Source organism: Nilaparvata lugens, chromosome 5 (genome assembly GCF_014356525.2).
Source record: "Nilaparvata lugens isolate BPH chromosome 5, ASM1435652v1, whole genome shotgun sequence".
Classification (NCBI taxonomy): domain Eukaryota; kingdom Metazoa; phylum Arthropoda; class Insecta; order Hemiptera; family Delphacidae; genus Nilaparvata; species Nilaparvata lugens.
Genome location: NC_052508.1, coordinates 45,341,953 through 45,357,013, shown reverse-complemented (window position 1 = coordinate 45,357,013; position 15,061 = coordinate 45,341,953). Strand labels below are relative to the sequence as shown.

The 15,061-nt window shown below is 35.3% G+C and overlaps 1 protein-coding gene across 1 annotated transcript in view; it reads left to right on the top strand.

Moving 5' to 3' along the window:
• The window catches only part of LOC120351384 (ATP-dependent RNA helicase DHH1-like), a gene marked incomplete at its 5' end in the record, with an annotated part of 30,499 nt that extends 24,732 nt beyond the window's left edge, over window positions 1-5,767 (top strand). Inside the window, 1 exon segment of the mRNA XM_039428420.1 lies at window positions 4,070-5,767. Coding sequence (XP_039284354.1) covers window positions 4,070-5,123 — 1,054 coding nt within the window.
• Window positions 5,768-15,061: the final 9,294 nt, after the last annotated feature.

Below are 15,061 nucleotides of genomic sequence, written 5' to 3'. Positions count from 1 at the left end.
CAATACTCTAGGGCCTAGGGCTAGGGCATTGTTCCAAGCTAACAAACATATCTAATAAATAGCATATCTGAATTGTCCCGAAGTCTTCAGTTACTCACACAGTGGCCATTTTGCTTTTTTCACTTATTATTTTTTTTCTAAATAATGGTTAAATATACGAAGTTAAAACTTTGCACAATCATTTATAACAACTAGACAAAGCTACAATAAATTTATGATAATTTCTCAAATGTTGTTTCTTAAATAACTCAGAAACCGTTGGATTAACAAAAATTTTTCTTTAGTAAATTTAATTACCTATAGATTAGTGTATTAATTTTTCAAGATTGGATCAATATTTAGTGCACACCAAGGCATGCCTCAATGATGCAACAATCTCTATTTGCATTGCATGTTATTAGTATGCTATTTTAGGTCATTTCAAACAATGAAATAACGTTACATATCCTCTAAAGGTGGGTCACCAACCACTAAAGCTGCCATATCTCAGTCAATATTGGTCCGATCTTAATAAAATTAGAGATCAATAGATCGGTAATTACATTTACTGGAAAAAGTTATTCTTGTAACTTTTTTGTAAAACCAACGGTTTCTAAGTTATTTAAGAAACATAATTTTAAGTGGCCGCCATTTTGTTTTATGAATTTGAAAAATTATCATTTTTTTGTAGCTTTGTCTAGTTTTTATAAATATAAATGATTGTGCAAAGTTTCAACCAAAGTTTCGTATGTTTAACCATTATTTAGAAAAAAAATAATACGTGAAAAAAGCAAAATGGCCGCTGTGTGAGTAACTGAAGACTTCCGGACAATTTAAATATGATATTTAGATATGTTTCTTACCCAGAAACAATGCCCTAGAGCAGTGGTTCTCAAACTTTTTACTTCGAGCCCCCCCCCCTGCATAATTCAGTTGTAAGCTGGGCCCCCCTACATGTATAAGCATAGACTACTGTACATGTTGTACATGTACGTATACGTACGTATATACCTACATATTTTATACTCAATATTTAGTTGAGTTTAGCTCATTCTATACATAACCCAATGGGGCGATAGTCTTAATCATAATAAAACAACAAATATTTTTGTTGCAATTTAACAATAAAAAGAGCTTAAGTGTGAATGATGAGCTCGTTTTTTTCGCACAGAGTTTATTGAAACGAGGTGTCAGCTCTAATACTCTAAGGTGTCAGCTCTGATACTCTAGGTGTCTATACTCTAAGTTCCTGGGTCACAACCAGTCTTGATCTATATTTACTTTTCATGGCAGTTAGAGCAGTAAACCCAGTTTCTCAAGAATAAATTGTCGCAAATGGAGTCAATATCTTCAATACATTTTCACTCAAAATTGGGTGTTCCATTTGCACACCAATCCAGAAGGATGTGAGAGAATATTCTTCAAACTTCATTTTAATCGCAGAGTCACCTTGGAGATCAATGAGGTTTTCTTAACTCATTGATTGAGAATTTAAATGGGTTTTGAATCCATGCCAAACCATTCAAGTTCTCATTAAAATATTTTCCGAAACTACTTTTGAGGATTTCTAAATTTTCAAAAACGTATTTCTTCTCATTGGCTGGAATTAGATACATTGTATGAAATGTTAGATACATTTCTTCAGTAATAATCTTAAGATTGGGAAATAGCTCCAAGTTGTCACTTTTGAAACCACACTCGTACAAACTTAGCTTCTTCACAAAGCTTTCCATCATTTCAGTCCATTGCAGAATGTTTGCATCTTTTCCCTGCAAAGACTTGGCTAGGACATATATTTTCTCAAATATATCCGCCATGCATGCTAATTGCAGCAAAAAATCTGAGTTGGTGAAAAACTTTGAGTTTTGGTGGTTTTTCTCAAGCAAAAGTGTAAGTACTTCATGTCTGAGCTCAAATATTCTAGTTAAAGCCTTCCCTTTTGATAGCCAGCGAGCTTCAGTAAGAAACAGTAGAGCTGTGTGTTCTGAGCCCATGTCTTCACAGAGAATCCTAAAAACTCATGACTCCATGCCGTTTAATGCTGTTTGGTACACCTTTTTATTTTTATTTAAATTGGATAATCTTTTTCAATATAATTGTTAAGATCTTATAATGATCTTAACAACCCATAACTCGCTTATTGGACCACTTGAAAATTTTCAGTTGCCACTTTTTCTCACTCTTATAATGATCTCAACAATTATATTAAAAAATATTATCCAATTCAAATAATAAAAAAGGTGTACCGAACAGCCTTAATGAGATTGACTACTTCAACCACAGTATACATACAGTAAGGAAACTTGGCTATACCCTGACGCCAAAATCCGCCATCTTGTTAGGAAGCGCCGCATTGTAATAGTATTGATGGTAGGTTCGGATCACTTTAATGATCCGGATCAATTGGTCTCGTTCACTGCCACGAGCCAATCAGAAGACCAGGATTGGAACTTCCCAAGGTCACGTGACGTGTTTAGTATTGGGGTCATGTAAAAAGCATTGGTTAGATAGGCGTTTGATTACAAGTTTCCATTCTGTATCTATTCTGTGCTTCAACGACCACATGTCAAACTCCATCAAGTTCAAGAGTCATACATTTTGCTGCTAAAGCCTCCCTATGAATTATACAGTGTGTCCATCTAGCTTCTGGTGCTACCTTTTTGATCAATCCTCGAAGTCCAGTGTACTTTCCTGACATAGCCCGAGCCCCATCTGTACAAATTCCTACACATTTGCTCCTATACATGTCAATGTCCTTCAAAAATGTATTAATCATTTGAAAAATGCTTTCACCGGTATGTGGGAGAGTGGTGGGGGGGCTTCGGGAAAGTCATTATTTTCTCTCTCCCTATAATTTTGATGATGTACTTATTGTATCAATCAATAGAGAATAAAAGAAAGATGCTTATCGTAATTATTTTAGAAGTAAATTCATATAATTTTTCAACCAAGCTTCGCCCCCCCCTGAGGAATGATCGCGCCCCCTTTAGGGTCGCGCTCCACACTTTGAGAAGCACTGCACTGCCCTAGAGTGAATCAATAATAGGCAGTTCGTAAACATCCTGTAGTTTGATCTGTAACATTTTGCAAGGCAAATTGATTATACTTGAATGTAGACCAATAAAGTTAATTCAAATCAGTGGCGTATATAGAATATATTTGTGGGGGGGGGGCAAGGTTAATGTTAGGTTAAGTGATTTCAAGTAGACACCCCATGATACTTGATATCAGTTTTGCTGCTCATATTCAGAGGGTAATTTGCGCTGAACGCCCTTTTTACTTTACCGTCAGGCCGTCAAAACTTCAGATTTCTGTACTTTTTTTCTGTAATTACTGTACTGATTTTTCTTCATGTTCATTATTTTGGGGGGGGGCCTGCCCCCCCTGATATACGCCCCTGATTCAAATAACACTAATAACGCCTAAAACATCTATTTTTCTTCCCTCGCTCCTCGCGGACCACTTTATGGAAGCCACTGATCTAGATAAATATGCAGAAAAATAGATTTCAATTTTATTGAATCCAATAGAATTGGATTTATTTTATCCTCATCCATTCTATTGGTTTCACCTTTCAATAATCTAATTTCAAAATATTTCTGTGGCTCAATTGGATGTAACATTTCATGAAATATTTATCCGTTATTCAGTGCATGATTTATTCTTCACTTCTCTTCAGTCTTGAGAAGCCCACCCATAACATGTTTAATTGTTCAATAGCTGTTGGTATATGAGTTTTTACTTGCAATACCACTTCAGCAGATTTGAAATATCACTGAATATAAATAATAATAATTGTTATGGGTTTTGTGTTTCTTTTTTCAATTGCTTACATGTTTATTGAAATTTCTACAAATGTGATTGAGAACTTGATCATTTTTTATCAATGGAACAATATCATGGCATATTTCAATATCCGGAGCCAGATGAGCTCGGTGTATCTCCTCCCGCCTCCCGCAGTGGATGCTTGATAAGACAAGATGCATCTACCACTTGCTGGGTACCCCGGGATTGCCATGCCATAATGAAAGTCCTCTGAGGGGAACATGCTTTTGCTCTGTACACTTTTCAATGACAGTTTTTGTTTCAGGTTTAAGAAAGCACCAGTGTTCTACTCTTTCAAAAAGCTAGAAGAATCTCGCAGACATTTTGTCCGTGATGCTGCTGCTGCAAACGATTCAGAAAAGTGCAAATGGAAGAAAGTGTTGGAGCCTGCAGGTAGCTTGGAAAGTGATGTTGCCGAGTACTTCATCTCGTCTTATGGTCGAAAAATGGCTGATGTCACAGAAAGGTGTCGGAATATGTACTTTGTCGACGTTATTAAAAGTTTACCTTGCAAATCTGATAGCAGCTTCAAGTTTACAAATGATTCCAGCATTCAAGACTTGAATCTTGAAAAACTCGAAATAAGTGTTGAACGTTCAAATGAAAATAGGTCTAGTCATTATGGAGATGATGTAATGAGTGGATTGGACTCTCCAAAATCAGGATCTTCAAGTCGTCAATCCCGTTCACCATCTTTACATTCTGTACTATTCTTCGAAGACACTACCGGTGATACCTCTAATCGGATACCTGATGAAGATTCTAAGTCAACCCAATATTCAGACAATGACCAAAACAAAATTAAAAAGCCAATTCACATTTTTGTGCCCAAGAGAAAATTGTGCGAAGTGGATTCATCGTCTACTTCATTTGAACAAGTCAAAGACTTGAGATCCAATACACCTGTACATCATCAAGAAAATAACGACTTTCGGTACATGTGTGGATCAAATGTGCAGTCAACATATGAAGGGAATCAAGACTACAGGTATACCACAGATGAATGCAATAGGCGGCAATCCACTTCAACCGTACATTATCAAGTGAATCAATACCCTGAGTACATGGATGAATCCTTTGCGCAGTCGTGTGACTTCACTCCTCAGCAACGTAAAAGGATAAGACAGGCCTTGAATCCATGTTACAATCCTGCTATGAATAGCTATTATCATTATAACAGTAATCTTCATCAAAGTTCACATAATTCTTCTATGCCCTTAGATCAGTGGAATGCCCTCTATCGTCAACAATTATCGCAGAAAAGGATGTATACTAGTTACTCGTATTATATGCATCGTATGCTACATTCACTAACCTAACATTGGTGAAACAATTAAAACGTTATTGCGTTCTATAATTCAACTTTGAGATTGATCAAATCGATCAATCCACCTGATTTATTATCAAATCGTTATTTTATATGGTATCTGTTGTATGATTTATCTTGAAGATTGATTAAATTAATCCATCCAATTAATCATCAGATTTTTATCTTATATGGAGATTTACAATTCTTGAGTTTCAATATTTCCAATAATGTAACCATAGAGAAAAAATAGAATCCTACACTACTTTTGTATTCTCTTTTATGTAAATATGATTTGATAATTATGTGTTTCTCCCATTTTCTAATAATAAATCTGCTGCATATTATATCAATCGCTGTTCCTTGTGAAGATTTTACATATTTGTTATTCTAATCTTCAGTTAGTAGCCTATTTGAAATTGAATTAATGCTTTATTGAAGTTGATTCACTCACTGTATTTTTAGCATCATGTTATGTTGAACACTAATCAATTGTATAAATATATCAGTAAAAAAGGGTACGTAGGTTACTATTTATAAATAATATAAGTAGCCCTGAATTCATACATTTTAAGAATCTTATTATTTATTACTCATAACTAATTTCATTGACTAATCATGAATTGACTGGAATAGATCAGGTAAATTCCATACTCCTCTTATTTATTTTAATGAATTCTACAGTATTTTTAAACTCACAAACAGGGTACATCATTGAAAAATAAAATATTTCGCTTTTTTCGGTTTCTCAAAATGATCCTAATCAAAACCGAATAAGCGAGGTAAATAATATTGTTGTTGCGTGCTGAATTATAACTTCACTCTAACAAAATGTAATTGTTATAGGCTACATTTATTCTTAATGTTTAAATGTTTATACATATGTTGCGCATTTACGGCGAAACGCGGTAATATATTTTCATGAAATTTTGACAGCTATGTTCCTTTTTAAATTGCGCGTCGACGTATATACAAGGTTTTTGGAATTTTTTCATTTCAAGGATAATAAAAAAGGAAACGGAGCCTCCTTCATACGCCAATATTAGAGTAAAAATCAGTCTATAGAATTATTCATCATAAATCAGCTGTCGAGTTGATATAAATTGCATGCCATGACGCATGGCATTTGGCGCGCACATATAAAGTAAACTATCAGCGCATGCGTAGAGAAGCAAGCAGACTACAATAATCGACCAATGAGAGCTCAGATAGTTGGAACCTGTTGGAACTGTACCAGGTCGAACAATTTACCACACTTCGACTGTGGGGCAGAAAGTTGGAGCTGGAACAGAATCTGTCAAAATTCCTCCCGTGGAACATTTGCTGTGTAGACTATGAATTGCATGCCTCATTGGATGCAATTTTTATGCACTATTAAATTAACTATTGTTTGCTTGCAATTACGCATGCAATTAATAACTAAAATAACATAGTAATGTCTCTCGAACTTTCTCTGCTTTGAACTCGGGCTGTCCTGTTGCCAGTATGTCTTGAAGGAGATTAGCTTTTGATGTTAGCATTTTTGATACACTACCCCAACAGTTATTAGCCGTTTTCACACCGATATCTCGCCGACACGACATAAATAAATAAATGTTTATTTCCCAAAAAAACTAAAACTACAACGTCAATTACACAAAATATTAGATAAATTACAATATTACATACAATAGTTAGTTACAAAAATCTGGTGTGGTACACTCACACAACTTTCCTTGCTCATTGAACTATAAGCCTCATTAGGGGAATAACATAATGACGATTGGCGGCAACTTATTTGAAACTACGATCAGACTTCTGTATATGTGTATAGTTGTTTTCAGAGTACTTTTTCCTTTGTGTAAATTGTGAAATTCGATATTTTTTGAAAGTCGTCATAACAGCTGTTCTACACATGAAATATCTCGACTATGTGTTCTTTTTATGAACTGCTCTACCTACCTACCTCATGAACGAGATGGAGGCTACAAAGTCCATTTCTCAAGGATGGGGTGGACCCCCATTAGTTTCTCAGAAAGGAGACTCATTCCAGTTAATAGAGCCGATAAATAACTATACAGGGTATGAATTTGAAAAAAATCGGTCAAGTCATTTTTTTGAAAATCGTGAAACACATGTTTTTTTAGTGATTATCCGCCATTTTTCTCAATAATATTATGGAGCTCCTGAAATTTTCCCAGAAATGTGACTCATGTCAGTTGATAGGGCTAATAAATAGCTATCCATGGTATAAATTTGAAGAAAATCGTTAATGCCGTTTCCGAGAAAACCGTAAAAAACATGGTTTTTCAGTGATTATCCGCCATTTTTCTCAATAATATTACGGAGCTCCTGGAATTTTTCCAGAAATGAGACTCATGTCAGTTGATAGGGCTTATAAATAGCTATCCATGGTATAAATTTGAAGAAAATCGTTAGAGCCATTTTCGAGAAAAACGTAAAAAACATGGTTTTTTAGTGATTATCCGCCATTTTTCTCAATAATATTACGGAGCTCCTGGAATTTTTCCAGAAATGAGACTCATGTCAGTTGATAGGGCTTATAAATAGCTATCCATGGTATAAATTTGAAGAAAATCGTTAGAGCCATTTTCGAGAAAAACGTGAAAAACATGGTTTTTTAGTAATTATCCGCCATCTTGAATTGAATTTTATTGAATTTTTTATTGTCGGGTCCTCATGGTATAAGGACCTTAAGTTTAAAATTTCAAGTCAATCGGTCAATTAGGAATGGAGTTATCGTGTTCACAGACATACACACACACACACACACACACACACATACACACACACAGACCAATACCCAAAAATCATGTTTTTGGACTCAGGGGACCTTGAAACGTATAGCAAACTTGAAATTGGGGTACCTTAATTTTTTTGGAAAGCAATACTTTCCTTACCTATGGTAATAGGGCAAGGAAAGTAAAAAGAGTTATGTACCTACTCTTATGGACAGTATAAGAGGAGGATGCGGTCTATAACTGCGCGAGGTCTACTGTTCACAGAACTAATAGTTGCGCATCAGTTTGTATTTTTAGATAAAGTTGAATGCAGCTTGCTGGGAAATTGAATGGTATATCTCCTTGCTGCTGATTTTCCCGTGCATATTCTAAATTCACAGCATTTCGAGATCTACGACCCAAGTTTGGACGTCGTTCGCACCACGGCATTATTATTATAATTGAAATTTTGTGAATTAGTAGAAAGAATATAGAAAAACAGATCTACCGACGGCTGTTAGATGACGCAATGATTATAACAGCTGATTTTTATTTCTGTGTGTGGCCAGCTCACAAATCTTCTCCCATAAGGATTACATGTAAACTTTGAAGGACCGTAGGAAAGAGTCCTGGAGTCGGATCATAAATTTGATTGGCCATAAACCTGTTCCTGAACATAACAAACACAACTAAAAAAAAACATCAAATTCGGTGCATACATAAAAAAGTTATTGAATGTCAAAATTTGAGGCTCGATTTTTATCTATAGCCTATAGATTGGAATAATATTATTACGTACTTTGGAATGTATTGAACAAGCGCTAGCGAATTCTTACTTTTGACTCAAGGCCAAAGTCGTTGTTCGTCTGTGTGTATGTTCGGCAATAACTTTTCAAATTTAGAATACATCATCGACCCTTTTTACAGATCAAGTTTGTTGCACAACAGAATTTACCAACTCCGTCCTTTTTCAGGATGTAACAAATAGCATTGAAAGTAACAACTTTATATGTTGTTAAACTTACATAACAATTTTTTTGTGATTCATCATTAGTAAGTTGGAGTATGCAATTACTATCATGCAATTACTACAGTTTTTTCATTCATTCAAATATTCATAACATCAGCTGAGGCTATTTGGGAGCTATCACTCAGAATGTCGGGGCACCGAGTCGTTATTAATTTATTGACTTTTGAGAAACCGAACATAATTCTTTAAAATGATTGGGGAAGTACTAACAGGCACAGCCCAAAACTGTTTTTCCCCGAATTTTGATTTATACACTATAAATAGTCCAGAAAGTAGGTTATGTTCGATACACTTGAATTCAGGTTCAATTTTGTTTTCAAACATTTGAAAACAAAAAAATATAATTTAGATTATATACAAACCAAATTGAATAACAAAATAACACTCACTAATCACTTGAAATTGTCAAATAATGATCAACTTTGAAAACTATGTGATATACTCTAGTTTAGGAGGATTATCATGTCATGTCAATAAATCAGATTATGTTGATCAAATCGATTAAAAATTGTCTAGCTAGATAAAATTTCTCGCTGATTGATTATGATTACACAGCTGGAAATAATTCTGTCTCTCTCCCACACAGACACACACATCTTCTATTATCGAGAGACGACGAAATTATCATCTGTTTTCCAAGGATGAATTATCCTTTTAATGTCGTTCAGCGAGTTTTCCAAAGAATAAGACCTAGTGCAATCGAATCTTTATATCATAAACCTACTATGTTCCAAATTTCGTGAAAATCGTTAGAGCAGTTTTCGAGATCCGTAAAACATAACCAGATATAAAAATAACCAGATATATACAGAAATTGCTCGCTTAATATAATAGGATATACTGTAATTATAGTCTGTAGACTTACACTCTGACACATGATTTCAGCTGATTAATATACAAAATAATTCAGAACTTTTACATGAAAAAACTGAATTGTTAAATTATTATTGCAAAAGAAATATTTAGCTGTTTTCATCATTTTCATCAACTCTGTACACTCTGTACAATTAAAAGTTGCAGGTTTCAAACACAAACATTATTGACCGAGCGAAGTGAGGTCTAAAGGTGCGTGTACAGATATACGCGCCTCCAACACGCTCCGCAATCGCTCCGGTCATGAACGTTACGGGAGATGTTAGCTCTTTTCGCGTTCCACTCTTGCTCCCCGGTCGATCATCAATCGATCTGCTCGAGTGACGTTCGATTGCGGAGCAGAGCGAAAGTCTGTACACACCTTAAGATTCAAGTCTACGGTTTTGCATTTCTCTTTATATTCTAATATCGGGGCACCGAGCTTCGCTCGTTATTTTTATTTATTTAAAAAGAATAGAATATAATTTAATTGGTCATAAAATATTCACATGAATACATGGACTTCATCAATTTTTTAACACCAAGTAAGTCAAAACAAACACAAAAACACTAAGATCAGTCAGTATCAGTACAATACAATAAAATAACATGAATCACATAAAATGATTCCAATCTATTCTAAAATAGTCATGCACGTTGTACAAACTTAATCAATTAACACTGCTTTCAATATTGTTACTTTCCTTGCCCTATTACCATAGGTAAGGAAAGTGTTGCTTTCCAAAAAAATTAAGGTACCCTAATTTCAAGTTTTCTATACGTTTCAAGGTCCCCTGAGTCCAAAAACATGATTTTTGGGTATTGGTCTGTGTATGTGTGTGTGTGTGTATGTCTGTGAACACCATAACTCCATTCCTAATTAACCGATTGACTTGAAAATTTAAACTTGAGGTCATTATACCATGAGGATCCGACAATAAAATTCAATTCAAGATTAACATTAACACTTTGCTTAGAGATGTTGTGGAATTTCTCCATATTAAGGTGAAATAAAAATATGTCAATTCCACAAAGTTTTTATTTGAGTCCAAACTAGTTTCGATCAGTCTACCACTGATGATGATGCCAAGTGCATCGAAACTAGTTTGGACTCAAATAAAAACTTTGTGGAATTGACAACATCATTTTATTTCACCTCAATTCAAGATGGCGGATAATTACTAAAAACCATGTTTTTCACGGTTTTTTCTAAAACGGCTCTAATGATTTTCTTCAAATTTATATCATGGATAGCTATTTATAAGCCCTTCAACTGACATGAGTCTCATTTTCTGGGAAAATTGCAGGAGCTCCGTTATATTCTTGAGAAAAATGGCGGATAATTACCAAAAAAAAACATGTTTTTCACGATTTTCTCAAAAATGACTTGACCGATTTTTGATGTTCAGATTTGATTTTTCACATCCTCACTCGCTCACTCTCTTTTTTACTATCCACAGCTGTTTCAGCCAAGTATGAATTATCCTTTTAATGTCGTTCAGCAAGTTTTCCCAAGGATGATACCTAGTGGAATCGAATTGTTATATCATAAACCTTTTCTATGTTCCAAATTCGTGAAAATCGTTAGAGCCGTTTTCAAGATTTGTTGAACATAAATATATACCCATATAACCACACATATATATATATATATATATATATATATATATATATATATATATATATATATATTTATATTTCTGTGTCGAAAATTTCTAATTTATATTCACTAATTTATATATATACTTTATATATAATATATATATATATATAATATATAGTATAGTATATATTATAGTATAATTTTATTCTACTTCTTTTTGGATTTCTAATTTTATATCTCCTCTTCTCTATCAATTCATAATCTACACCTTTCCTTATCCATAACCCACTCAAATTTGAAATCTCCCACTTGAAATAACCCATCATGGCCGACCAACTAATCCCATAATGCTCCTTCAATCAGTGCGCCTCTGTTCGTCTGTGCTCTATGGTCTACACAACATCTCTACCGCATCTGTGTGGTCACGACCATTATAATAATTCTCGTTTAAATGTAAGTTTTTAAGTGTTTTTAATCTATCTGTGTCATGTGTATCCTGTTTATATTTATATTTGTTTCTGTAACAACCTTTCAGGATAGTTACATTTCAGGAGGGATTGGTGGAGTTTTTTGAGGTACTGGTCAAGGTGGTGGGGATCAATGCAAATTTTTTGGCCGCGGATTGAGAGGGAATGTGGGAGGGACCTTTTGATGTGGTAGGGATGGCAACTCGCAAAGTGTAGGAACTGTTGAGTGTGGGTTGATTTGGTGAAAGTATTGGTGGATAAGGCATTGGAGTTGGAAAGGATTACGTTGACATCTAGGATGTTGATGGAGGAGGATTCAGAGATATTCCAGGTGAAGGAGACAGAGTAGTTGGAGTTGAGTTGATTGAGGAAGTGGGAGAGGGTATCATGTCCATGAGGCCATATGAGGAATATGTCGTCAATGAAACAGAGCCACATCAGGGGGTTTGTTTAGAAAGGAAATCCTGTTCAAGGAGGCCCATGAACAGGTTTGCATAGGATGGTGTGTGCCATCCTGGTGCCCATGGCTGTACCCTGGGTTTGAAGATAATATTTATCTTCAAACCTGATGACATTGCTTGTGAGCACCAGTTTTGCAAGGTTTACTAGGAAGTTAGTTGAAAGGGTGGAGGGTGTGGGGCGTGAGGAGAGGAAATGCTCAAGGGATTTTAAGCCTTCAGAATGGGGGATGGATGTGTAGAGGGAGGCCACATCAATGGTAACAAGGAGTAGTTGTTGATCAGTTGGAAGGGTTGTGTTTCTTAGGATCTATGAAGTGGAAGGAGTCTTTGAGATGAGTGTGTAGGGAGGCAACAATGGGTTGCAGGTGTAAATCAACAAGGGCAGAGATTCGTTCTGTTGGGCTATTTATGCTTGAAACAATGGGACGACCAGGATTGCCTTGTTCATGGATTTTTGGAAGAAGATAGAAGTGTGGTGTGTTGGGAGTGTCTGGGGAAAGGATGTTGATGTCTGAGTCCAAGAGGCCTTCAGATGGACCGTATTGCATCAGAAATTTGAAGACTTTCTTTTGGATTCGTGGAGTAGGGTCAGAAGGCAGAAGTTGATACTGTTCGGGATTGGTGAGTTGCCGGTTGGCTTCTTTGATGTAATCAGTGGTGTTCAGTAAGACAATGGTTGAGCTTTTGTCAGCTTTGGTGATGGAAATACCAAGGTCTTTGATGGATTTGAACTCTTGGGATGTGAGGTTGGGGGTTGGAGTGAGGGATTCAATGAATTTTATAGAGCTGACTTTGTTGAGGAGTAAATTGCAGAAGATTTCAACAGGGTGGTTGGCTGGGAGAGACTTGGGTTCACGATTAGATTTTGGGGCAAACTTTTTGATGATTTGGTCAGAAGTAGTCGAGGGGGGAGGGCAAGAAGGGTCAGAGGTGTTGTTGCCACTGAAGTATACTTGCCATCTGAGATATCTAGTGAAGTGAACAGTATCAGAGAGAAGGTTGATGGCATTGAGTTTGGGAGTTGGGGCAAAAAAAGACCCTCGTTGAGGACTGATTTATCTGTAGGTGAAAGATTTCTTGAGGATAGGTTGAGGACAGTGGGATTTTCAACGTTTTCTTGATGGATTGAAGGTGATGGAGGTTGTTGAGGCAAACGTTTAGGTAAGGAGGGTGAATGTGGCAGGGTGGTGGTAGGTTCAAGAGTGAGGCAAGGCTGGGTTTGTCACTGATGAGGGGGGGATGTTGGAATGATGCATTTGAAGAGGCAGGTTATTTTGGAAGTTGGATTTATACAGGGAAGAAAGTTTTTCAAGGTGAGAGTTTCTATTTTTCTCTAGAGCACAATCTGATTTTTTGAGGATCTCATCACAAATATTGGAAAGGGAAGGATCATTGTGGAGTTTAATCAGTTTGATGAAAGACAGAAGTTGGCCAAGATTGGAGTTGACAGAATGATATAGATAGAATGGAGATAGACAGAATGGGAGTTGGTAGAGTATACTGTTCATGAACAATATCAAGAAACTGCAGTGAAATCTGATGTTGGAATTTGAATAAAGGTGTGTGGAATTGGGGAGAAAGACCATTCAATTCTATAATTCCATTTTCTAATTTTATTCTACTTCATTTCGGATTTCTAATTTTAAATCTCCTCTTTTCTATCAATTCATAATCTACACCTTTCCTTATCCATAACCCACTCAAATTTGAAATCTCCTGCTTGAAATAACCCATCATTGCCCACCAACTAATCCCATAATGCTCATTTAATCAGTGCGCCTCTGTTCGTCTGTGCTCTATGGTCTATACAACATCTCTACCATGTCTCTGTGGTCACGACCATTAGAATGTTCAAATCTGCACAACTTCACTTCCTGGTTGATTGACAAAGGGGGCCCAGCCCCCGAAAATTCTCATTTAAATGTAGGTTTTTAATCTATCCCTGCTGTGTGTATCCTGTTTATCTATCTATCTATCTATATATATATATATATATTATATATATATATATAGATATATATATATATAATATATATATATATATATATATATAATATATATATATATATATATATATATATATATAAAGGCTGGGCCCCCTTTGTTCCCAACATTCCCAACTTTATATATATAAATTAAAACAGGAGGTACAAACATAAATAGATTGAAGACACTCAAAAACTTACATTAGAAATGGGGGAAATTTTCGGAGACTAAGTCTCCTTCCTCAACCCAGCAGACTGCAGTTTGAAAAACTAACTTAAAAAGTTAGTCTCCGAAAATTTCCCCCATTTCTAATGTAATTTTTCAAGTGTTTTCAATCTATTTATGTTTGTACCTCCTGTTTTAATTTATATTACAAACTTTAAAGTGTCTTCTGTTATTCGCCATTTTCTCTTGTTGACACGACATACAGACAGGATTTGTCTGATCGACAGAGGAGGCTGTGGTTTGTAACTGCGCGAGGTCTACTGTTCACAGAGCTACTAGTAATACAACAGTTCATGAGCGAGTTCTCTAACCCAAGAGGTCACTAGTTTTATAAACTGATGATTTGCAATGAAAATTATTTCTGGAATGCAAAAATATAATAGATGCCACGTTAGTCTATGTATTCATAGGACTTGAATTCACGCAAGTAATGAACTTTTTTTGTAGCCGGTAACACTTCACAAGTTATCAGCTTAAAGAGTAACTCTGAATATAACTCGGCTACTCTTGAATATAAATAAAAATAGAAATCTAAGAATTGTCTTTTTTCTTTAGAGCTACTTTTAATATAAATAAAAATATAAATCTAAGTACTCTTTCAAGTTAT